At 43.9% G+C, this 26,157-nt stretch overlaps 1 protein-coding gene across 1 annotated transcript; it reads left to right on the top strand.

Annotated features, from left to right (window-relative positions):
• The first annotated feature begins 3,284 nt into the window (after positions 1-3,284).
• Positions 3,285-25,251, top strand: OSTN (osteocrin). The gene is made up of 5 exons (XM_038417154.2): positions 3,285-3,347; positions 10,816-10,914; positions 15,484-15,701; positions 22,071-22,167; positions 22,837-25,251. The coding sequence occupies exons 2-4, from the start codon at positions 10,816-10,818 to the stop codon at positions 22,153-22,155; spliced, it is 402 nt and encodes a 133-aa protein (XP_038273082.1). The 5' UTR covers positions 3,285-3,347; the 3' UTR covers positions 22,156-22,167; positions 22,837-25,251.
• The last annotated feature ends 906 nt before the right edge of the window (positions 25,252-26,157 follow it).

Here is a 26,157-nt window from a genome sequence, read left to right as displayed (position 1 = left end):
GATCAGAAGGAAGTTGTATGGATGGCTGTTGAAGGGAGATAATGCTTGTACTTATTTATGGAGCCCGGTGGGGACTTGCAGCCAGGGTAGAATCGAGTCTCCCTTCTGTGGCCCTGCACCAACAGGGCAAATGGGCTGCTGAGCCGAGGAAGGGGCTAGAAGAGAAACTGTAGTCCAGCAAGGGAGAATATATTGTGTGACTCTGTGAGGATGCAGCTTGGGCCAGCAGGGGAAGAGCCATGTAGTCTAAGGAGGGATGGGAGCTATTGTTTCCTTTTAGTTTGATTTGTTAAGTCTGGAAGGGGTGGACTCTTGTGTCTTAGCAGGAGGGCTGAGACATCCCAGTGAGCCAACAGCGCTGGGGGCGGGAGGAGCACAAGGAGAAGACAGAGGGTCAGTTGGACAGGGGGTGGCGCCTGAGGCATGAAGCGGCAGCTACCAAGATGATCATGTCACACTACCTACGTATAGCTCATAAGATATTAACGGTGCCACCCTGAAACACCCCAAATGAATGAAGACTGCCCCACCTCAGGCAGGTGATCCCTAGTATAGTCCCATTTTGAGTAAACTCTCACCAACATGAGCAACTGTCCGTCGGGACAAAAATTCTCCTACAGCCCTGGCTGGTGAAGGCCAGTCATCTTTAAGTAGATTTAATCACTGAGTTCAGCTGAGGAGGCTTAAAAACCCAGGTTGGGCCTGCTTTTTTAGTAAATGAAAACAGGTTTGTGGGATGCTGAGCGACATGCACTAAGCGAGGGCTTAAGCCTGGGCCAAACCTCCAAAGGCAGCACATGGTGGACAATGCTGAATATAAATGCTTATACTATGGGGTAACTTTGCAACGTGTTGTTGTATGTGGTATTTAGGGCCCAGTCCAACCCCCTCTGACTTCAGTGAACTTTGATTGGACCCTTGGGCCCACATTAACATGAATTCCTGACACACCTTGATGAAAAGTCACCTCCAGGGGTTAATTTTTTGGTTGCCATTAAGTATTAGAAGAAAATAGAATGGCTCAAATCAGTGTCTTTCAACCATTTCAAGTTGGCAGCCTCTTATTCAAAGTCAAAAAGCTGTGCACCCCCTTTCCATTTCCTATAAAAGTAAGAGTTAAAAAAACGCATCCATGAGGACGGCAAGCCTGCCTAACTTATCTTGTGTGGGTTTGGAAAGTTTGACAGAAAATACTTGATCCTGAAGGGTCAGGGCCTGAGGGGAGTGGGGGAGCCAGGTTTTCTTTTCCTTGGATTGCCATGAAGTTTTCAACATCTCATGACCTCCTCTCCCCCATTGCCTTTGGTGACCCCTGAATTGAGAAACGCTGCATTCAATTTAATTATTTATTTGCATTTAAGATCAAAGAGGCCTGTCTAAGGCTCTAGGTGTGCTAACATAATTATACAGTAATACAATTAGATGAAAGGTTACCAGCATTAAAATCAGCAGTTCCACAGGAGCTCAGTCAGCCAGTCACCTATTCTCTTCATCATCTGGGAAGCATGCCCTCAGCCTTCTCCAGCAGCCCTGTCAAAAATGTGTCTTTTGCAGCAAGCCCAGAAAGTCACCAGATTTAGGCTTTAGTTGGGGATTGGTTGATTTAGTTGGGGATTAGTCCTGCTTTGAGCAGGGGGCTGGACTAGACGACCTCCTGAGGTCCCTTCCAACCCTGATATTCTATGATTCTATGTTGGATCAGTGGTGGGGGGAGGCAAGTTCTGAAGCCTACAGAGAGAACACCCTGCCAGCTGCTCCCTCTCTTTTATAACATGGGGATCCAGCCTGAGCTGCCTGGCTGTCTGGGGCCATGGTAGTGTGACTTGGGCAAGAGAGGTGGTCCCCAGGTAGGCTGGTACCAGAGCAGTTAGGGCTTTATAAACCTTAAGTTCCACCTGGAGACCAATGCAGACCCCAGAGCACAGGTGTTAGTTACTCCCAATAAGATGCTCTTCTCCATAAGCAAGTGGCTGTGTCCTGTGGCAGCTTCCCTCTCTGAATGGTTTTAAGATGCAGCAGCCCCATGTACAGCACATTGCATCGCCTAATTGTAAGGTCACAAAATCAGGGATAACAGTGGTACACTTCACATCCAAAAGGAAGGGCTGCAGCTTTGGAACCAGATGTGGATGGGAAGAAAGTTATTTTGCAACAGACATTTCCTGTTGTTGTGGTTTATATCAGTTCTGCCACATTTTGCTGTCCTCCTTGCCTGGAGAGGGAGTTATACTTTTTTTCACAGCTGGTTAAAATATTGTCCATTTCTCCTTTTATAATCATCCTCATAAGGGTAGATGGTGGGCCAGTAGATTTAGTTCTGGGGCTACCAAGTTTCCACAATAGTTTTGCAAGCCAGACACATAAGAGGAAGCTACTTATAAAATTTCTTCTCGTGACCTACTGAGTTTGGTAGGGTTATTGCAAAATCAAAGCAGTAGAAGTGACAAAAATACCCTCTATTGGTCAGCTTCTTTTGTCAAATAAAGAAGGGGTCTGCAAATGTTCATATAATGGATTTTCCACAAGCAGGAATTTTACGCTTCTTTAAGATTGGGACAAAGAGTACTTTGGATTGTATGAACCCTTTTGAAAATGGAAGAAGAAGGACAGGCAATAAAGAAGATGACAGACTCATATTTGCCTGGTATTTCAGGCAACTAAATGGGCACCCTGGCTTTGCCTATTAAAAAATGGCCCTCTGCCTTCACAGCCAGCACTCTGCGGCAGTCTCCATAATTAAGATAAGCGTACATGCCACTGAAAGACCTACATCCCTAAGACAGATGTACAAAACAGCCTGCCTTTCTATATACACCTCATTTAATTTACAACAGCAATAACCAGCTAATAAAAATGCACTATTTGTATTTTTTCTTTCTAAAGTACATATTGCCCTTCTACAGTCATTCCTGTAGTCCCATGAATTACTGTTGTTTAAAGACATTCCAGGACATCATGTTTTCTCTATTATTGGTTGCAATACTAAGAGCTCAGAGGAAAGGTAATGCTACCAAAGATTATTCTTCTCCCAGGAATGTCTCTGATTCTTTTTTAAAAAAAAACCCTAGACCTTTAATTACAACCTAATCATCTTGATCCGAGCAATAAATATAACAAATGTGAGGCAAGAGTGTGTGTGTGAGTGAGAGGGAGAGAAAGGTTTAGGGCAAGGATCAGTGGAAAATCTTTAGAAATGATGTAAGTGAAAGCAAAGGCAGGGATTGGAGTTTGGAGACTACAGCAGAGACTATAAAAACTCTGAAAGAAAGCTGAGCGTTAGGGATAAGTTAGGGTGGGAGATCCTAGCAACATCCATCAAAGTTGGGATTGCTTGTATCCAAGGCAAGGTAAGATAAGCGACGAACGGGGCGGCGGGGGGTTGGGGGGTCTGGGATTTCTGTGTGTGTCTGTTGCTTTGTTTACAGAAACTCTTTAAATATTTGCTTTATTTGTCAAGCATATGAACATTGAACATTTTGAAATTAACAAGCAAGCACAAAATACACACATGCACATGTCTGATGGGAAAAGTGCAATTCCTCTTTGCATTTTGGGGTCTGACAGTAAGAAGCACATCTCTTAGTAATTTGGGTACTGGAAATGAACTAATAATAGAAGACAGAAACATATTTCCGTTAGCTAACGAGTTAGCATTTAAACAAGTGTCAAACAACACATCCCTATTGAAGAAGCTGTTTTCTTTTATGCTTGTACAGTGCTTAGAAGATGTAAAGTGCTCTCTAGATGCTAAATCATAGTGGTATTTTACTTGTTTTTCCTTGATTTTTCCCTTTTGTGTGTTATGTTCTACTCAGAATAAATCAAATGCATTTTATGACTCTAAAGGAATTAAAGAGCAATCTAGTTAAATAGCTAGATTGATTGCTTTGCTTTAATAAATAACATATTTTTAGTGACATGTTTACATGGCTGTTACCTGTAACATGTTTTAAGGCACAAGATGAAGAAATTAGATCTAGGAAAGCTCTTAGCCAGCAAGTTCTTTATCCATTTCTTTTTGTAAAGCTCCTGTGTCTACAGAAGAGCATTAAGGATAAAGGGACATCCTAATATCAATGATGGGCCAGATTTGGTGTAACTCAGGTTTGCACTGTTGCAACTGAAAGCATAGTCTGGCCCAGTGGTTGTAATTGTGCTTTCTTCATACTGGGCTCAAAATCTCACTCTCTCTCAGCTGCCGTAACTAGGGTCACTTAGTGTGTAAATGTAAAGGACTTTCAGGTCTGCACTCTGGAGGCTGCTGAGGTAACAGAGGAGTTTTCTCGGGGAGCCAACATGGGCTTTGTTCACTGGGGTTCAAATCTCTGCAGTTCTTAAAACACAGGAGCGTGCACTACAGTCTTATTTGGCTGCTCACTTTAGAAGCAGCATCCTCTCTAATGGGTAGAACATAAGAGTTGAGAAGCAGAAGGATTATTCATGACACTGACACTGATTCATTATGAACTTGGGGGGCGTCACTTAACTTCTTTGACCTCAATTTCCCATCTATATGATGGAGATAATCCTGCTGGCCTTTTTTTGTAGAGCACTTTGAAGTCTATGGATAAAAAAAACACTGTAAAGAAATTATCGAGATTATATAAGTGCAAAATATTACTGTTTGAAGCAATGGTGCTTATCAGTACTCACTGCTGATTTCAGATGGATCAAGATTTGTATTACTCGAACTTCGTCTAACTGCTAAGTGTATCTCTGAGTTCTAGGACTGTTATTTTACTGAGCAGGTTCAAAACATTGTAGTTTACAACATGCATCAACTGTCTATAGATTGCCTGTAATGTGATTGTAACTCACCTTTATATTCTTCTGAGTTAGCCCAAAGAAATAGATCACTACAATTTCAACCTACAATACATCTTCACCCAGCTATACATTTTTTCTTGACCAGTAATCTGCTTTCATATTTGTTCAAAAGGATTATATATGTCTATCATCCACCACATCTAATATTTGGGCCATTTACCTTACCATTGTAATGACATTCTTCTCTTTTTCAAAGCTGATCTTGAGAGCTTTATCTGTATAATTATGGAAGTATATTTTAGCTGGTCGTAATGGGCACTATTCTCTGCTCTAATAACATATTCTGTACTTATCTGTATGCAGAACTTCCACTTATGTTCCTCCACTGTTAAGAAAAGAGAAATTTGCTCTGCACGTGTGAATAAAAACCTAGTATCTATCTCTGTACATTTCAGGTCTGTGTATATTTCCTCTTTTTGATTGTTTTAAAGGTTTGTTTTCTTTATTTTTAAATGCTGAAGACATACAAGCCTGTGACACTGAAGAGCTGTTAGTTCTTAGCCTGAAGAGCAAAGAAAACTTTTGCAAAAAAAAGTCTTAAAAAGGAAATGTAAAAGTGATTAGAAACATTTAGAAAAGTTGGCCTGCTTATTTGGTAAATATATAAATGATTTAGGAGCTGAACATTTGTTGGCAATGGATAACAGTCTAATAAAGTTTTGTTTTCCAGAGTGCATACCAAGAATGCTGTAGTTCTTTCAATGATCTTGCTTGGCAAAGGTGGAAATAGGTGCTTCTCATTAATGGCTCTTTTCTTGTATGTTGCAAAAAATCTGCTTATCTAGCACTTTTCCCTTAGCCTTCTAGGTGGATTTTGTCTGTGACTGATACAGTTTGATGTCCAAGCATGATTGCCTTCAGACAAAGTTTTTTTCATTTGCTGTTATTAAATGTTTGTTTGTGGTGGGTGATAGTCAGGTACAGATTGTTCTTAGCTTTGCAAGCTGTCCAAATTGTGTAACTCCTGCTAATTCCCAGGAAAACGTTCCTAGAATATCCCACATGGATTATTTGGGCTGTACAAAATATTCAAATGAGCAAACAATGACAATGCCTGATTCTCCTCTCTCTACTGCTTTTGTATCTGTGTAACTCCATGGACCGCAGCTGAGTTACTCCCGATTTATGCTTGTGCGAGTTCAGATGTTCACGGGGGGGGGGGGGGGGCAGGGGGGTCCTAGTCTCCTCTTAAAACCCTGGGGTATTTTCTTGTATACATCCTGTAGCACTGATGAGAATTCAACATTCCGAGATTCAGCCCTTACTCACATAAGTAGCCCTACTGAAGTAAAGCGGCTTCTCTCGTGTGTATAACTGAAGATCAGGCCTTTGACACAGGCAAGTCCCCTCGCGAAGAGAAGCAAAGAGAATGCCTGTTCTTATTATAGGTATATTCGCAGTGCAGCTGGAAGTGAGCCTTCCAGCTCTGGGAGACGAACACCTGCAAGCTCCACTCAAGCTAGTGCACTAAAAATAACATGGCTTGTATTCAGGTGGATAGCTGGTGGCACAAAATCCAGGTTGCTATTTTGAGTGCTCTAGCTTCAGTGGAGCTAGCTCATCTGTCTACCATGGGCTGAGAGGCTCAGGTCAGCTGAAGGAATAGATGTACCATAGGGGCCCAGTCTTGCAGTCCTCATGATGATAGACTTCCAGCTGAAGTCCATGACAGTTTTGCCTAAGTAAAGACAGCCAAAGCAACCATCTACATGCATGTGTTCTCGCCACATCACCTTCTTTCCAAAGTTTAAATGCAAGAAAACATTTAAGCACAATTTAACATAGACCAAAATAGAAGGAAAATAATTGCCAAGATGGCAAGATAACACATGCAATAAGACTAAAGCATTGGCAACTGTGTTGTTAGAGTGAAGATATACGTCAAAGTCAAGATTTTCAGAAGTAATTAATGATTTTGGGTACTCATCTTGAGACACCTTAAAGGAGTCTGATTTTCAGAAATTGCTGAGTACTCACCCTCTGAAAATCAAGCCCCTCAGATGGACTCCCAATGTCACTCACCACTTTTGGATTCTTGGCAAAAGTTCATCAATTTTAAATACAAGATTTGGAAGATCCCAGCAGATTTAAGTAGATGAAGCCTGCTGTGAGCTATTTCCCTAAAGTCTCACAGGTCTGAACAGTCATTGCACTAACCAGATTAATAGTAAAAGGCAGTTTGAAATGATCATAGAGAAAAGCTAATTCTGACTGCATCATATATATAATAAAAGAATTGATGTGGATTTCCAAAGCAGCAAATGCATTATTAACAACAGAGACTATCTGGCTTTAACTGTTTATAATTTATGGAATGCATTTTCCAGTAAGTCCCATACTTCAATGTCTTTTTTAAATGGACTGCTTTCTGCAGAGTGTGTCATATCTCATCTGTGGGATGAGCACAAAAGAGCAACGCTAAACTATTTGTGTGCTGGCTTCAGCAGTGGTATTTTTCCCCTTCCTCGTACATTTTCATGGTATTACAGATAATTCCACTTGCACTTAAGCAAGGCTCCCCAGAAGTTTCTGAAATCACTGAAATTTCTGATATGGGAATATCTTGGCTTTTATGGTAATGAATGCACTTGAGGGCACAGTCCTGCTTCCATGGAAATCCCTGTGAGTTTGCCATTGACCTCAATGGGAGCAGGATTTTCCCCAGCGCCTCCAGTGCATCTGTTAGTAGCTCATATCCTTGTTTCAGATAAAATACTCTGCCATCTGCATCTTAAGAACAATGGGTTAGACCCTCAGTGGAGAGACTCACAAAACGATACATTTAACTAGCACAGGTAGTAACAGTCCACTTTTGATGGCCTCTGAATAATTGCAAAATAGTACAATGAGCTGGTTGCTGAGCATGCACACCACTGCCCTCTACTGGATGGAATTACAATTGCTGAGAATGATGTCAGAGGCCCTGCGTGACTAACAGGTAATGGAGATTCTCCTTTATCTCTAATAGTAGGGGCCTGTGCTTCCAGAGTGGGAAGATCTGAGTTTTCATATTGTTGCCATGAAGCACCTAATATCAATGGTGCACAATACAGTGACAGTCTGCAGCCCTGATCCTGCCTCTGAACACCGTCTAGGCACATCCCTGCAAAGCCCCATTGTCTCCAGGGGCCTGCCTGCTCCTGTTCACTGCAAGAGTAAGGTCTAAATCTCTGGAGGAGTGCGGAGATATTACAATGTTGCTATTAAAATTTGTGTGAGAGAGTAATCAATGCATAATGGCAGAAGAGTGAAAGATTTCGGTGCAGTGTATGAAGTCTTGCCTCAGTTCTGTTGCTAACTGTCAAGCAGGAGAAATACAGCACTTGTGATTTATACTCAGAGTAATCTTCACAGTGGTGTGAAATATGATCGTTTGAATTGGAAAGAACAATGATAGCTGTTCACATTTTTGATAGGCAATGGTTTTGAACTCTGTGATGAATTACACTGTCTGGTTCAGCCATCTTGGCTTGGGGATGTCATTTCGTTTTTGTTAAAAGAAAAAAGAAAAACATATCTGCAGATCCCTCGGGTCTGATGTTAGGGAATTACCATGTTGCGGATGGTCAAGTGTTCTACTTTGTTTTGGCCTTCTGTTGGAAAGGCGCTTCGAATGGTACGTGCAGATTTCTGACAAAGGTTGCTGCTGTTTATCCTGTCTTGATATGGTAGACAAATGTTCTTTCTTTTATCTGCTTTAATTGGAACGCCAACAAAGATGCTGAATTATACCAGGAATTTAAGCTTTGCTGCGTTTTGAGCTAAAATATGGGTGAAGCCCATAAATATGTCTAAATTTCAGACATGCGATTTTTATCTGTTGAAAGCTGGACAGCATTTTATTTATTTCGGATAACACAGATTCTGAGACGCGCATTCACATGGAGTAGCACCTTACCACCTCATGTAGACCCAGTGAATTCAGTGGGAGTATTTGTCGAGTAAGTGCTACTCAGCATGAGTAAAGCTATTGGAATCTAGCCCACAACATGGAGGACAAATCCTGCCAGGAGCTGTGTTGCTGTCATAAATTTACTCAGAGCAGTTCAGATGTAAGTTCACATTTCTCGTTTGGAGTACGGAGGTAGAACACTAGGGTTCAACACCTACCCGAGATTACGCTTGAGTCACGATTCAAGTAGAAGGGGAACAGACATCTAAAAAATCCAAGTGACAAAGGAACTGAGTGGAATTGTTCAGGCAACATCAGAATATACAATAGATGAACAAAAGAAGAAAGAGAAGTAACTAGTGTAAATAGCTAAACTCCGGGAATATGGTTAAAAGTGGTGGGTCCAATTCATGACTGACATATACAAATGTAACTCCCCTGACTTTGATGAGTTCAGCTGGCGCCATCATCAATGGCTTTGACTTTGCGTTCAGTGGCAAAAATGATTTAGGGCAAAATCGCTCACAGAAGAGCAAATTCTGTTTCCATCTCCTACCTCAGCAGGCCCAAAATTCAGGGAACCACAGAATGTGCTTCTCTGCTGCAGGAGAGGGCAGTGTATAGGGGGGCAGCATGTTCATTGTTCTCATACAGAGAGTTCAGAAGCAAGAGCTGAGGAGTGGTGGGGTTAATATGGTCTCAAGCTGGCCCTGATTTTGCCCCCATTTAAGTCAATGACACTGTACTTTTGCCATTGACTTCAATGGGAGCAGAAGCAGGACCTTAGTCCCTACAATTTCTTTTCCTTCTAATTTTGCTGGAGTTGAGTTCCAGCTAGTTATTCAAATGTCTTTTGGGAGGCAGGTGCCATAGTGTTTATTTTTATTAGTATGCCAGATGCCATTTTTAGCTCTTTGGTCTTTGGGATGAATAAATACCAGTGCAGACATTAAGCCATATGAAACGGGTGTATTTAACCTCACCATTTATTTTTACTTCCCTGTATCCAAATAATCAGGATGTGGTTATCTGCAAGGTGATAGATGGCAACTTTTTATTTCAGTGCACAGCCAAGTACAAAAATATACATTATAAAGCACCACAACGAGGGGGGGGGAACCCGGGCCAGATCCTCAACTGCTGTAAATTGGTGTAGCTCTGTTAGTTTCTGGATCACTGCTCAAAATGGATGGACACATCAGTCTCACCTTATTCATTCCTTTGTCTCTCTCCTTTGACTACTCTGGAGTTAGTCCGGTTTATATCAACCATTTCCTAAACCTTATGGACAAAAGAAAAGGGTATGAAACCAGATAATAGAAGCACATGTAAAAATAATTAAAATAACACCATTTTTATACCTTCCTCTACAGAGTCTGGTACTAACAAATATCAGTACAAGGGTAATAGGCAAGATGGCTTGTTGTTCTGATCACTTAAGGAAAAGCCCGTGTGAGAAGCAGAGAAACAAAGACACATGGTATAGCTGGACTTTCAAAATAGGATTCCAAGCACTTTGCTTCATCTCTCTTGTAGTGTGGGAAACAAGAGCAAAGTCAAACATTTCTGCTGGGTATAGTCTGCCCGATCTCATGAGAGATCTGCGAAAATGAGGATAAAACAACTCTCGTACATCATCAGAATATATTTACACAGCCTTTCTATTTCTGCCGGCTCCAGCAGAAGAGTCAACAGAGAGTGGCAGAGTGAGGGTTGAATTATGCTTTCTGGGGCTGGGCATGGAAACAGATTAACAAACAGATTAGCAGATTTCTTCTGGGGCTGGAGGTCCCAACCCAACTCCCATGAAAATCAAGGGCAAGATTCCCAGCCAGGTCGGTGTGAGCTGGGTTGGCTCCTAAGCATCACGGAAGGCAGGATAAGCCACTAAGCTATGTCTGAGTCAGGGGCTCTTCCTGGCTTTGCTGAGTGACCCTGGGCAAGTCATTTCCCCAGCTTGTGTCTGGTCTGTTGGGACTGGCTCATCCTTGTCTTCCATCACCACTTGTAACAGTTCCCTGCTGCCCTTGTCGTGTGCTCTTCCTCCTCTGTGTGTGTCGGTGTGGAGTGATTCAATGGGTTGTTCTGCTTTGCAGATGCTGCAGGTTCAGTTTGGGGTGCTGCACTTTGTCCTGGCACTTATTCTGCTGCAGTGGCTCACCGGCACAGCTGTCCTGGCTGAGGCAGCTCCGCAGGTAAGAGGCTATTCCTGACACTGCCGCAGGCACCTTCCTTTCCTAGGGAGCTCGGTGCCAGGGACAGCTGGAGAGGCAGGTTTCTCCTTAGGATGGGGACGAGATGGGCAGCGGGCTCTACGGGAGGTGTTAGACTGTCACTGTGCCATGTGCTGAGTGTAAGGGGTGGTACAGAGCTGTGCTGCCCCAGGAGCAGAGGAGAGGGTGACATGTGAACTGGAGTCACCATGTCTCCCCTGCCACTCACTCACTAAGGGGACTTCATCCCGCCCCGTGGAGTAACTTCCCCCCTCCCCTCTGTGCACCAGCTATTCTGGCCAGGGATTAGGGGAGGAGGATGCAAGGCTGGCATCCTCTCTGCCCCATCCGTGACCCCTTATTTGCTGTGGGGAGTATCGGATGCTCTCCTCCTTGACTCCCAATCTGAGCTGGGGAACAAGGGTGGGTCCTTAATCCCCCATGCGGCTGAGTTCGGGCTATGACAGCCTAGCTCCAACCCCACTCCCATGAAAATCGATGAAAAGATTCCCGTCCAGTCCAATGGGAGTTGGCTCAGCTCTGAAATGTCAAGGGAGGCAACGCGGCTGGGAGTCAGGAGACCCGTGTTGTTTGCTGGGACCCCTCGGTGTTGTACAAACATGGAACAAAACAACTGTCTCTGCCCCAAAGGTGTTATCTGTGTGGGCCCTTCACCCGACACCAGGGGAGGGAAAACACGGTGAAAAAACAGGAAACGGTGACTATAAAAACCACTGACATTGACAGGGGGACACCTTTATTATTACAACTACAGTAGTGTCTAGAAGCCCCAGGGCCCTCTTGCACCATGCCCAGTATAGGCACATAGTGTGAAACGGTCCCTGGACCACCAGCTGCCTTTCCTAGCCCACCCCCTTCCAACAGACCATTGCTAACGTGCACTTCCAGAGACACAGCAGAGGCCCTGGAGGCTGCAATGTTCCCTCCGCACCGTTAAGGTAACATTTGGGAGATGTTACCCAACCCACACCTGAGTGAAGGATGTAGCACCTACCAGGCCAGAAACCCAGCGTTCCCTTTCCACAATACTTGAGACTCTGAGAAGAGAAAATCAGTCAGAGGAAATACGTACAATGAGGTGGCTCTAACCAAGGGGTTGACCGTGCCGCAGCTTGTCATGCTATGTCCTGTGAGTAACTGTAATATCAGGGTGAAGTGTTCCTACTGTAGTATGCCCCAAGTTCCCTTATAAGATCACCCACTCAATCTATATGGTTCATGTTTCCCTTCAGTGAATGATAGCCAGCTGCAGTACAGGGTACACTAGATATTTAACAGCCCATGCAAATGTAATGGAACAGTTTGGAGTAGGAAAAAAAGTACAATGCCTGACTGAAATAGCAGTGTAAATGTAGGTAAACAGAATGCATTTGCCCTGTCTCTCTGGCCTCTATTACTGTTGTATCTCAATGCGCAGCTAATGAAAGTGTACGATATTTGAGGAAGATGGTAATCTGTTTGTCAAGAGACAAACAGGTGAAATTCATCAGACAAAAGTTGTGATGATTTACCAAGCTCCATGGAGACTGAGTAGAGTAAACAGGCAAATACTTTGCTCAAATGATGGATTCCCTGACACCTTTCCTGGAGCCCAAGGATTGCGTCACGCTGTTCTTTAGCAGGTGCAACCTGTGCAGGCCAAAGAGCCACATATCATCCTGCTTATTTATTTGAGTGGACTTCAGCTGAGATCAAGAAGGAGCATCGGATGGAGACCTATAGTCTTGCCATGCTTCACCTGCCCATTAAAGCTGTGGGATTCTGTGGGCCACACTGTAAAAGATGAATGGGGCACATATGACCCAGAGGCCACACTTTGGGCACTCTTTAGTAGAGGAATTAAAATACACTAGGGCTGGTAGGGAAATGTTTTTATTTTCCACAGAAAACATCAACTTTTTGATTCAAAAATCAAAAACTGAAAAAATGAGAGTCAAAACCCAACAGATGTTGATTCAGACATGGCACCACAGTGCCTCAGGGGAATTGTAGTTTGAGTGCCTCTTGCTCTCAGTCTCTTCTGTGGGCTGGACTCCCTGGCCGGACTAATTTCCCATGATGCACCATGATCTGCCCTCTTGCTGTGCCACTGTAATGCATCATAGGAGGTGCAGTCCAGCTGGAAGACCTGCACAGAGGAGAATAGGTTCATGAGACACCCGAACAACTCCCATCAGGCTCTGAAACAGCATTTCTGAATCAATATGTTCTGTTTTGGAATATTTCCTTTCTTTGACAAAGTCACATTTCTCTGCAGAAAGCTGACCCTTTGATAACAAAATTTGTTGAGTCAAAAAACCAATTTTGATGGAAAAATTGCAACCAGCCCTACAAGCCATCAGGAGTTTATAATTTTGAACAGGTCTCAGCTTCTAAGGATTTTGCCTTAATATCTGGCAAGATCTTCTGTTAATGTGGGTTGTATATGAAGGGTTTTAAATGGTCAAAGCTTTCAAGTTTCCTTGGAAGTTTTTTAATCTTCCTTAAAGTCTCATCAGACTAGTGTTCACATGTGCAACAGTTTCTGAAATACCTGAAATGAACTACTCTTAAACCCTCAAACAACCTAATAAACACATCCTACCTGTGATCTATGTGGAGTGCATATGGTTCACGTAGCTCTAAATGTAGATGGACTTGTAGAATTTCCCTGATGGCTTGTTAAGATCAAGGGAAGCCCATTTGTTCCAGATTACACACTTTACAAATATTGCAGTATAATGCAGCGATTCAGGAGCATCCTTTCTATCCTTAGCAGTGGGATCCATTTCCTCATTCAATCCATGACCATCCAACCGAATGAGATATTTGTAAACTCCATTTCTTTAATGATTTCTGACTGCCTCCCTGAATGCACACAGCAGAAGCACAAAAGGAAGGAGGTTAAAATCTGCATTTTTCAAATATAGGGTCTGGGTGTGGGTATTCTTATAGTAACTCCGGAAGAAATTCCGCTACTATCTTACCTTTATATCTGAATCTGAATTATTCCTGGGATATCAGACCATGATAATCCAGGCACCATGAACAAGACTTCACTCTTTCACGACGACAAGTTGTTGGCCTAGCACTCAATCCCCAACCTAGGGGACCAGTGGCAGCTTTTCTTCTGGTCCCTATCCTTTGACCTGTATGGCTTGGGTGGCCCTACCAGGAGTTAAAGTTCCCACCAGCATAGCTGTCAGCCTTCCCACCGTGTCAAGATGCTGTCTTCTGAGAAGGAGACATATATTGCCTTTGAAATGCTGCCTCTCATGGAATTGAGCATATTCATACAACTGAATAAAACCAATGCATAGATCAGAAACTGAAGAAGAAGACTGTATCCAACTGAAAGTAATTGGGGAATTTGAAGTAGGCAGAGAATAATCACCTACATTATCACCAAGCAAGGCCACTGAGGCTAACATCCTTAATCTGCTGAAAAGTGCCATGGACTCTTTATGACCAAAAGTGGTCAGGGCATCAGCTTTACATCTGCTTTTAAAAAGACTAACCATGGAGCCATATTTTTTGCCTCTTACAAAGCAGAGCAAATTGTTTCATTGTCTGTTTTTATGTCGTTGGTATTGACAGAGGCTAGTCAATATTGGTCACCTACCCAGTATGCATAAATCTAGTCTAGTAAGGGTGTTAACCTCAATGTCGTAAGAACATAAGAACAACCATATTGAGTCAGACAAATGGTCCATCTAGCCCAGAATCTTGTCTTCCGACAGTGGCCAATGCCAGGTGTTTTAAAGGGAATGAACAGAACAGGGCAATCATCAAGTGTCCTAAATGAAGTTCAGAAAACATCCTGCCTATCCAACTTCCCTGTAAGTTTCAAGAGCATATGCTGTTCTTTATTTCCTGTCCTAAACTTGCATAAGGCTGCCATGCCTTGTCCTATCTCGGAATTGGTAGCATTTCAGTGCTGGGTGAAATGATTTTGATGTATTGTTTGCATAACAGTTAGCCAAACTTGTAAAGTGATTTGGGATGGAAAATACTGCATAGGTATTTATTACAGCTGGTCATAAAACAAAAATCAGTATCCTGAAAATGTCACATTTTTAAGCTGTTTTCATTTCAAAGAGTTTGAAAATAAATATTTAATTTCCCCCCCGTCCCCGGCCAAATTCATAGAATTATTTAACTGAAATTCAAAAAAATATTGAATACATTATTGAAAATGTTATTGAAATGATTATGGAAACTTTTTGTTTACCAAAAACCCAGGTTTCAGTAAATAAAAAATGTTGATAACCATTTTGAATAACATTTTAGAGAAAATTTTCAATTAAAAAGTCATGCAATTTTTTGTGAAAAATGAAGAATTTCAACAACCTGACATTAAAAAAATTCATCTTGGAAAAATGACCAGTTTTCACTAAAAAATCTTCTCATTCAAATGATTTGCTCCAGGTTTAGTATTTGTCAGTTCTAATGTATTTACAGGCTGTATCAACCACTGTGCTCACTGTACTGATTGAAATTCTTTTCCTGAAACAGAAACATCAAGCAAACCCATCCCCTCTTCCTTTGCAGCCCTTTGACTCTTCCATAGTATTAGGCATGGAAGCACATTCCACATCCAGCGAAGAGAAGTCAGCCACTGACCTGGCAGCTAAGCTGCTGCTTCTTGATGAGCTAGTATCTCTTGAAAATGACGTGATTGAGACCAAGAAGAAAAGAAGTTTCCCAGGGTTTGGGTCTCCCCTCGACAGGCTTTCTGCCAGTTCGGTAGATCTGAAAGGCAAGCAGAGGTAAGCTGAGAGATCGGATGGTACAGTAATGTGCGCTATAAAGAACGTTCACAGATACACTTTCCAAATGCAAGCTACTCATTTTCATTAGCTCGCTAGTTCTGTGGTCGGCTGTGGTAATTCATTTGTCAGCATATTGAAGTCACTGCAGACTACTCATCTTCTCAATGTTGCTGCAAGATTTATAGCTCTTCAGCTATGGTAAGTAATGCACTCTGCAGCTGATTTATCCTTGTAGCCCGAATCAACCTACAAGAGACATCTGGGTAAACTTATTCCTCCAGCGCACCCTTTCCAATTCATGTTCATGGCCCTTCAGTTTAAAAGGCTATTTAGGCAGTAAAACTGTTCAAGGAATATATACTGTCTGGGGTTTAAAAGTGAAGGCGGAGGGTTTAAACATTTCCAAGAACAGATGGCTGGTGAGAGGGCATCTTACACAGCAAATCTTGACCAACACTGTAGTATGCATAAAAGTCATGGACAGTACATGATAGGAAGGGCATCTTGAGTAAGGCCTTCAGGATCCTGGTCTATTGGTTTCACTGAGATTGGGTCCTGAGCAAAATATGCCTATCCAACAATGCACCTGTTAATATTCAGGCCTGATACCTTGACTGTTCACCTAGAGGAGATGGGGCTTTATGTCAGAAAGAGCCAAGGAGATGAGAATTAAGAAGGCAAAGGAGATGCGTGTGGCTGCAGGGCAAGACTTGAAGGGTGTCTGCTGCTCATTGTAACAGAAAGCACTCGCTGAGATCTCTCTCTTTTCCCTCCCCTGCTATTTGCTGCTGGTGACCATCTTCCCTCACCTTTCAGCCCCAATCCAGCAAAGCACTGAGCGACGTGCTTAAAGTTAGGCACTCGCTTTACGTGATTTGCTGGAGAAGGTCCTTTTTATGGATGGGTAAACAAAGTTCTGATCAAATAAAACCTGATCCAAGCCTTCACCCAAAACTCACTACAGACCTGGAATCAGATTTTTTACTGAGACCTGTAGCAATTTGGCTGATTGTGTTTAATTTGGAAGTGAAAAATATTCACTAGAGCCAGCCAACGTTTTCCAAAATTGTTTTTTTCAAAGATATATTGGCAATTAACCAGCTTTAATACTCGCTCTACACTTCCAGGCTCTAGCCAGTAGGGGCTGAAAGGTAAAATGATTAAAACCTCAGGCAGGGTTTTTGCCCTTATAGCTCACTATGAACTCAAAATGGGCCCATTTCTGAGAAAACAAATAACTACAGTAAGTGCGTGGGGTTTTTAAGCAAAATTTGGCTGTTTTGGGGAACAAAAATGAGCCCTTTTTTCAAAAGAAAAGTCTTTCCACAACCCCGTGGAAATTCATATTTTAGATGTAAAAATATTGATTTGATCTAAATTACAGAGAGAGCAAAATATCTGAGGAAGGGGAGGAGGAAGTTTGAGAAATGTGCCAATATTTCTCGTGACATTTCTCAAATCAAAAACAATTTCATCCAGGTCTAGCTGAACTCAGAAGTGCCAGAGTGTCACCAAATATCGTCTTTCATGACATTTCCAGCCCCGGTTTCACCCACGAGAGTTTCATTGCTTGGCAGAGCAGACAAGCTTTTGGCTCCTGGAGGAACTAAATGTTGAAGCCATTTGAGGTTCTCTGATCGCTACATTTTACACTGTTACTGTTCTCACCAGCATCCTGGGGTCACTTTATACAATCACCACACTAGCGTATAGACCAAGGGAATGCTGTTCGGTCATATGGACCAAATCAGAAATGTTTCTTAGCCTATATACTAGGGCAAGTGCAAACCAATGACAGAGTCTCTGCCTTCTCTAGTGGTGGGTCCACATGAGATGACAGCCTCCTACTGTTACACCTTTAGCTCCAGGAGGTTTAGAGATCCTGAATATAATGGCTTGAAAAGCTCTCAGATGATGAAAAAAGCTTTACACCCTGTATTAATACAGTGCTGTGATATACACTCGCATAGAAGAAACTTACAGCAGAGATTGGGGGAAAGCCTAGCCCCACTGAAGTCAATGGCAAAGTGGCCATTCACTTCATACCGGATTTCATCTAGTCTTAACATTAAGAAGCTTTGGAAAGCATAGACAAAAGCAAGAGAAGATGAGCTTTCAGATAAGATTTGAAGCGAAGGAGACCCCAGTAAGTGTCACAAAGGCATAAATAATGTTCTAAACAAAATTCCTTTTGATTTTCCTGCCCAATACCAAGCCCTGCTTGGTCGACAGGCAAAGATGCACAGAAGCTCAGCAGACGGAAGCTTTGCAGGATGGGCTGAAAGTCCCTGACATTGCTGCAGATGGCCACAAGAGGGATCAGCTCAGCCGTAAAACCTCTTAACATTGTTCCAATGCTTTCAATGGGAAACATCAGGCCCAAATTAAAGAATTTTGGGGCCCTGACCACTATGGAAACTGAGGGGCTCTCCAGATTCCTTAAATTGTTACCGCCCCCTTATGTACCCAGCCTCACACAGACCCCTAAATGCCCCCTCACCTCACATCTACCCCAAGAATTCTCCACCAGCCCCCACTGATCCCGAGAGCTCCCCCACATACATCCCAGCAGCCCTGACATACATCCCGCTGACTGCAGGCCCCAACACTGCAGCCCCACCAGCCACAGCCCCTAGCACCCCCCACTCACCACCAACATCCCCCAACCCCACTGCCCTGCCAGCATTCGCCCCATAGCCCTCACCCACTGCCCCCAGGACCTTCCTGGCCACTCACCGGCACATCCCCACAACTCAGCACTCCACTCCAGGTGACAGTGGCTCCTCCTTTTCCCAGCCACCCAGGTCTGCTTGCTCCCATCGCCCACCCTTAAGCTGACAGGCTTGGTCTGGCTGCTCCTCCGTCATGATGGAGGGGCAGCTGGGCCCAGTCTGAGTGAGTGCCATTGTGATCTGGCACACAGCGTTATCGTGCTACTCGATTTGGGGGGTTTTGGGTGGGGACTCCTCTGAGATGGGTCCCTCTGCAAGTGCACTGAGTGCGCCTTGGTTAGTCCAGGCCTAACAGCTTTTTCTTTAAGATCTAGTTTTACAGTGAATTTAGGCATGGAAGCACAATGCTGAAAGGCACCAGACTGATGGCTTTGAAAAATTAAGTCCTCCTTATATCCAACCAAACACAGACAGAGAGCAGAACTGCATGCTGCCCTGTTGCCTCTGATTCCCCTGCAGAGGTGCGTCATCATTAGGAAAAAAGGTGTATTCTTAATACAAGTTAGGTAACATGAGGTAAAACCCTGGTGAAGACCAGGGCAATTGGCAGTTTTCACACATTTTAGCAGGATGAGTTAAAGACCTTGGGGGATCCTATGGTTTACCTTAGTCCACTAACTCTTGTGAAAACTCCAGACTGCTTGATCTTCACTAGGATTTTACACTGTTAGCTAACTTGAGTTAAGAACATGCCTTGTTTCCTAGTAAAGACAAGGCCTAAGAGAGTGAAGAGAGTTCATTTTCCAGTCCTCCATCACTTTGTAAAGTTTCTCCAAGGACAAAAGTTAGGATTATTTCACAGGTGGGAATTCACTAGGTGTTTGCAGAAACACCATGGTTTTTACTGCAAAGTGGCAGTGCTTTTATGGGTGAAATGCAAGTTCCTCCCCTCTCAAAAACCATGCTCAGTTTTTCATGAAACATTGGAAGCAGGGATGGAAATATTCCTTCTTCCCTTGTTTCGTTTTTCCTGCACGCATGGCCGTATTGGTCATGATTAAAGACACAAGGGAAGGTTTAGCTAGGAATATCTTGCCTTTTGGTTTTGTTTGTTTAAAACCAATTATTGAAATATCATGCTCATGTTTGTGGCTATTGAGTTGTCTAAACGTTGCATTGCAAACAACCATTTTAGAAAGGAGACTGGAAAACACCTGTTAGGTCTTCTCTATTTCATCCCTTCTACCTCTGCAGGATGCTTCCCCCGTGTATCTTTCCCCACAATGACGGAACAAGGAGTAATGGTCTCAAGTTGCAGTGGGGGAGGTTTAGGTTGGATATTAGGAAAAACTTTTTCACTAGGAGTGTGCTGAAGCACTGGAATGGGTTACCTAGGGAGGTGGTGGAATCTCCTTCCTTTGCGGTTTTTAAGGTCAGGCTTGTCAAAGCCCTGGCTGGGATGATTTAATAGGGGTTGGTCCTGCTTTGAGAAGGGGGTTGGACTAGATGACCTCCTGAGGTCCTTTCCAACTCTTATATACTATGATTCACAGACTCTAGTTCTAAATGTCCAAACGAATGGACCACCCTCGCCACACACACGTCATTTCAGAGAGAGTCCCACAAGCTAATGTTTGAAAGCTAGTGAAGTGATTACACAGAATGATTTTACTCTGCAATACTCAGCGCGTAGAGCCCTGCCCACACTGGGTCTCAGCCCGGATCTGGGCCCCCGGAGCTTGGAGTCGGCCCTTGCCTAAGGCATCCTCCCTCCTTACAGCCCTTTCCTTGAGCCCTGGTTCTACGGGAGTGGGGAGCTGAGTTTGAGTTAACCCTTTGTTCACCCTGGCACAAAGATGTGGCTTGCAGTCAGGCCGATTTCCTGGGATTCACCCTCTATTTCCCATCCCACTCCTCTCAGTCACACCCTCTCCCTCTCCTCCCTATGGCCTCCCTCAATAATTCCTCTCTGGCCTTGATTTTCAGACCCTTTAGGGACTTGGCTCCACCTACATCTACCTTTCCTCATAACCCATAATCCGTCCTGCCCCATAACCTTTCTGGGCTTGGCCACCCCATATGGCAGGGGACTTAGGCTCAGATCCTGCCCTTCATTTCGAATGAATTAAATTGGCGTCGGTGAGGAGGTGCTCTCAGAGCTAAGGCCCCCCTGGAGTTAAACTTAGTAAGCTACTGAGCTGAGCTGCTGCCGTTTGAGCTGAGGACGGAAGAACGTGTCTGAGGAGGTTTCAAAGGGCCTGGAACTCTGAGGGTTTGAAATGTAACCGCGCATCCAGCCCTCTTTCCTCGAAAGGCCTCATTTTTTAGGAACATCAGCCCTGTCACATTCTCAGCCTCGCCATGGGGCCAAGGGGACGCTCCTGTGGATCCCCCGGGGCTGCCAAAGATGGTTGGAGCAACACGTGGTGCATGCCAGCAAGTGCTGCTCCTTGCTAGCAGCGCTGGCACGGGTGTGCAGCCAGCAGCCGGCCAGTGGGAGGAGAGGCCCGTCAGGGTCAGCTGGAAAAGTTGCAACTGTTCGCTGGAGGTGTGAGAGAGGCAAGAGGAAGCAGGGAAGGGAGATCGAGTTCAGAGGAGACAGGAGGAAGCCAGGGGCAGGGCTGGGTGCAGACTGGGAACTTGGAGACAAGGAAGCGAAATCTGTTTCGTTTTACAAGCTTGTTTCATGAGCACCATAAAAAGAGGGGGATCAGTTCAGCGCTGCCATGCGGCCCTCTGCGCCACCTAGGCTGGTGCAAAGGGGCCAGATGGGGGCCTCCTTCCCCACAGAATAGCTCCAGCATGTGGGTCTACTACAGCAGGTGCAGAGACAGCTCTCCAGCCCCTTTGCTGCAGCCACTGGTGCAAGGGACACTGGGGGCAGAGGAGGGAGGGGGCAGATCAGGAGTGGGAGGAGGAAGAGGAGAAGAAGGCATAATGGGAGTGTACTTACCCCAATGGTGTAGGATGGAACCTGCCAACACAACACCTGTTGCTTCTGTGGAACTAGGGGACAAATCTATCCTTCTCAATATTTTCCTGCCGTTTGCAACATTTGGAAGAACTGTTCAGTTTTGCTGGGACACATTGGCAAGGTCGGATTTGCTGCAGTGACTCAGACTGAGGGTTCATTGTTTTTGTCTCTGACAATGGACAATGCTGAGTGCTTCAAAGGAAGGTATAAAACCTCACAAAATACCTGACTGTGCACCATTGTACTTTGGAGGAGGGCAGGATGACCACTTTATGGCTGGAAAAATAAGGTTTCCCAGCTCTTGTAACTTAACGTTTTATATTTGCCTTAATAATATCCTGCAGCAATGAGTTCCATGGGTGAATTAAACTTTGCATAAATACTATTCCCGTTCACTTTTTAAAAATCTTTTTCCTCTTCTTTGAATAGTAGATGAACAACTTCCAAATGGGGATAATGGACCAAATTCAGCCTTGCTGTAAACAGCTGCAACTGTCTGCTCCCTGCAGGGGTACCTTTTCTTATAGAGGCTGCAGCTTATGAAATGCAAAACACCTTATTTTGAGTAACTGTCCAGAACCTCCAGCTTTAACAACAGAGCTGTCCTGACCAAACCCCATTGTCAAGACTGGTGTGAAATGGAGGAAGCAAAGATGCAACCACTTTTTGGTTATTCCTGTGAAGTATCTATACCAGTTTTTGTCCTGTTTTTTTGTGCAGGAAAGTGGTGGAGTTGCCCAAGCGACGATTTGGAATTCCTCTGGACCGAATCGGAAAGAACCGTCTTGCCAGCACCAGGGGTTAGCAGATGGTGCAAGTAAGTCAGGTTCACCAAAGCAATGTTCAGACGTCACGTAAGATCCAATGCGGCTCTCGGTTACAGACTTGCAAGCTCATGTTGATGTCAGTGGATTTGGAAGGTCAGATCTGTGAAAAGGTGACTTCATGTCATCATGAAAGGGGACCTGGTAACAGTCTTCAAATACGTTAAGGTCTGTTATAAAGGGAACTGTGATGAATTGTTATCCATGTCCACTGGAGATAGGACAAGAAGTAATCGGTAGCAAGGGAGATGTAGGTTGGATATTAGGAAAAACTTTCTAATACTAAGGGTAGTTAAGCTCTGGACTAGGCTTCAAAAGGAGGTTGTGGAATCCCCTCATTGGAAGTTTTTAAGAACGGGTTGAATAAACACCTGTCATGGATGGTCTAGGTTTACTTGGTCATGCCTCAGTGCAGTGGGCTGGACTAGATCACTTCTTGAGGTCCCTTCCAGCCCGACATTTCTATAATTCTATATAACATTGCTTTATCTCTGTGTATTTAGCTTTGATGCCTTAAGAAGTTAGGAATTTGCAACCCCCACAATAAATCCAATACACCTAACTTTGCTTGTCTTTCATAGACCTTTTTAGAGTATCTTTGTCTGAGGCTTTGAGTTTCTGACTAGGACAATGTAACTTTCACTGCTTTTTTTTTTCTGCAGGTGCATCTACGCTGGATGATTGATGCTGTATTGGGAATGTCACAGAAATATGGAAGATGCTTCAGAGAGTGTCTTGTCATTGATTAATGATTCAACATTTAAAGAATTGACCTACTGCAAAATCTATTTCACATTGCATTTTACAAACAATAACAGATTCAATCCATCAGATCAGAACATTCTCACAGCGACGTTTTGGTCTGACAATAAAAGGGAACAGAAAATGAGTGTATATAATTTCACTGCATAACCATTTTTTTTAAACACATAAAAGTTTCTTATCCTCACAAGGACTATTAGAATTTTTGAAGAAAAATAAAACTTTTAGAGATGCCAACAGCACTCTATGGAAGGCAGAATTGCTTTGTAAATTTCACTCAAGAGGGTTGGTTATTCGTTTTACTGCTTAAGGGGACAAATCCAGCTTTTATTGAGTCCTTATTCAGGCAAGACTTTTACTGATGTCAGCAGGAGTTTACCTGAATAAAACCCATGTAAATACCTTAGGATTTAGCCTGATACTTGTAGCAATCTTTCCCTTACCTCTGTTGTATCTATGTCATGAATCTTTTCATCTGACAGACACTGAAACTTGGTGAGGCTGTTACTTCCCTTACACCTCTGAGCTGATTAGTTCCTTTCACTCCTTCTTGTGCATAACATGGGATGAACTGGAGGTGCCCTCCATGTAGGAGATGATACAGCCCCTGAGCCATCTTCATAGAGCACCTGGCTTTAGCTCCCTGAAGTGTTTAGGGCAAGGAGATTTCACCCCCTCTTTCTTCTCTCACCCTGCAAAATATTACCGGAGCAGAGATGCAGCTCAGTCTTAGTCTTTGGATTTGCATCCAGATCTGATTTTTCCTGAAGTTGGAGGTGTTCAGTGCTGGAATTTGGGTCCAGCACAAAGAAAGGGGAGTCAGCTGGATAGCTCAGATCACGATCCAAACTCTAAGGGTGATTTGTACCAATCTGCCATCAGGAATAATCATATAGAGTCATCCAGGAAAGGAACTATGTCAGGATGGGACCACAGGAGGCTGGGCCATACCTGGGTCTTTCTCTTAGGTGTGACTGAAGCAAGGCAGCAAGTAGCAATGTGCCACAAAACCGAGTTTTAGGCAAGTGGGCTGTGGCCTATGTGGAGCAGTGAATTAAGCATCCACCTTCTGATCTCATGTACTACGCAGAGGAGGGAGACTGCCCACCAGTAGAAAGTTGGCTGAGTAGGGAGGAATCCGACCAGCTCCCCAAGAGGGGCAATGATGTAAGAAACTAATGTTTAATGACAGTTCCTACCCTACCGCCCCCCCCGCCCCCCATGACTGGAACTGGAGCTGGTTGAAAACAAGGAATTTTCACAAAAATCTTTATTTTTGTCAACATTTCTCATTTAGAAAACTTCTCGACGTTACAAAGCTGTGGCCTAATAGGATTTCACAGCTGTAGCCTGCCACAAATCTGTACTCCAAGGCACTTTGACCTTCACAGCTCCAGCGCTCTGCTGTCTGCTGTATCTGCCTTTGCATGGATCATGGGACGGCATGCACCAATTTTCTCTGTCAGATAGGAAACGATGGGTTTGGTTGTCAGTTCTCTGCCTTTTTTTACACATAAATATAGCTATTAGCTTTTAACCAATAATGTTGTAGCATAGTCACAAACGATCACATCCCCAGACTGAAATCTGCAATGCCACAGAAAGAAAGCAGGGCTTTGCCTGAGACGAGACGAGTCGCCTCATTCATTTACTCCCGTTTTTCTTGGGTCTGCTGAAGTTTGTGTTGAATTCTGCTTATTTCTTTAAACGTGCAGTCTGAGGGGGACGCTCTCCCGGTTACTCACCTGGGGAGGCTCAGACTGGAGAGCTCCAGAGCTAATGCATTATGTTGGGATGCTAAAACTATGTTACAATAAAATGTACTGGGTAACTATTGGCCTGCGTTAGCCCTTTTTTCTGTTCTAACCACAGATAAATGGTGCGGTCTACAGGCATGTCCAGAAATATCTCCACTTTGGAGGAGAACACTGAACATGGCGAAGGAGTGTTCTTTCTTGGTAATAGCATGGAACTGGGAGTCAGGACTCCTGGGTTCTATTCCCAACTGCCACTGGATTGCTTGTTTTACCATGGCCAAATCACATAGCTTCTCTTTGTCTCAGTTCATCCACCAATGCCTAATTCAAAAGGGTGCTCTGAGGCTTAAATTTGTTTGCAAAGCACTTTTTAAACCCATGGATGAAAAGTCCTATTTAAATAGGAAGCATTAGGAGGCCCATGAAAGATCTGTGTTAAAACTGAAGAGGAAAGAGTAAGACTGAGCACCACTGCTGTTCTCACGGACAAATCACGCTGGCCAAGGTCTTTGTCCATAGCGTGGAAGTTAGCAAACACGAGGTGATGATACTGTGACATGCACTGTGTAGCAACTTTATCCGGTTTCCTCTGTTCACAAAACCATTCAAATGCCTTTGTGGGATGTCTGCTAATAAATCAACACAACTGAACAGAACATCTTGTGGAAATATGTTTAGAATTTCTTATGTGGGGCCCCTGAGTATCAGGATTCTCAGAGCAGCAAATCAGCTCAAGCTATTGCCACGGACAAAGTGTGGTTATGGTGAGAAAAAATGGCTGTCCAAGTGGCGCCTGAGGGAGATAAAGATTTCTCTTCTCCATGTTGCAGAGGAAAGTGCAAGAAACTTCACTTAGGGACTAACTTGCCCAAGGAGGATGTTTCTACTTAACCCAAGGCTCTTGATGGTTGGTTTATACTTTCCTACTCAGACTTACTGTTCCTTGTGGCAAGATGCTGTCCTGGCAGCCTGCACGCAGCAGGGCATGGAGCTGCACATTCGAGAGAGATAGGAAGGGGGACAAGCCGCCTCCTACACACCACAGCCTCAATCTGATGGCTAAGACACATGTCAAGCCCCTCAGCCTCCCCAGTCAGTTGCCATGAATGCTGGCGCCCAAGCCCCATAGCCTGCACCATGGGAACTTGAGAGGTTGCCATTAAAAAGTCAGCAATGAACTCGATGCAAGAATCACTGGGTGGGGTTCTCCAGCATGTGTGATGCAGGATATCAGAGTAGATGATCCTAACGGGTCCTTCTGGCCTTAAAACTCTATGAATTTAGTAACATTTACTGTACCATGGTATCTCATATTGATCACTGCAGCTACCTAAGTACAGGGAAATACTGCAGTACCTCAGATGCTGCCATGTGGGTAAACACCAACCATGTAAAAGTTACAAACATTTGATTCCCTTTGCAGACTCTCTATTCCTCATGCCGCTGTGGACACGGCCAGGCTGC

This window comes from Dermochelys coriacea, chromosome 9, assembly GCF_009764565.3.
Source record: "Dermochelys coriacea isolate rDerCor1 chromosome 9, rDerCor1.pri.v4, whole genome shotgun sequence".
Taxonomy (NCBI): Eukaryota; Metazoa; Chordata; order Testudines; family Dermochelyidae; genus Dermochelys; species Dermochelys coriacea.
This window is presented reverse-complemented; position numbering and strand designations above follow the sequence as displayed.

Excerpts from the sequence above, each read along its gene's own strand:
- OSTN (XM_038417154.2), top strand. The coding sequence starts at position 10,816 with ATGCTGCAGGTTCAGTTTGGGGTGCTGCACTTTGTCCTGGCACTTATT. Across the intron at positions 10,915-15,483 it reads TGGCTGAGGCAGCTCCGCAG|CCCTTTGACTCTTCCATAGT; the intron begins GTAAGAGGCTAT and ends CTTCCTTTGCAG. Across the intron at positions 15,702-22,070 it reads GATCTGAAAGGCAAGCAGAG|GAAAGTGGTGGAGTTGCCCA; the intron begins GTAAGCTGAGAG and ends TTTTTTGTGCAG.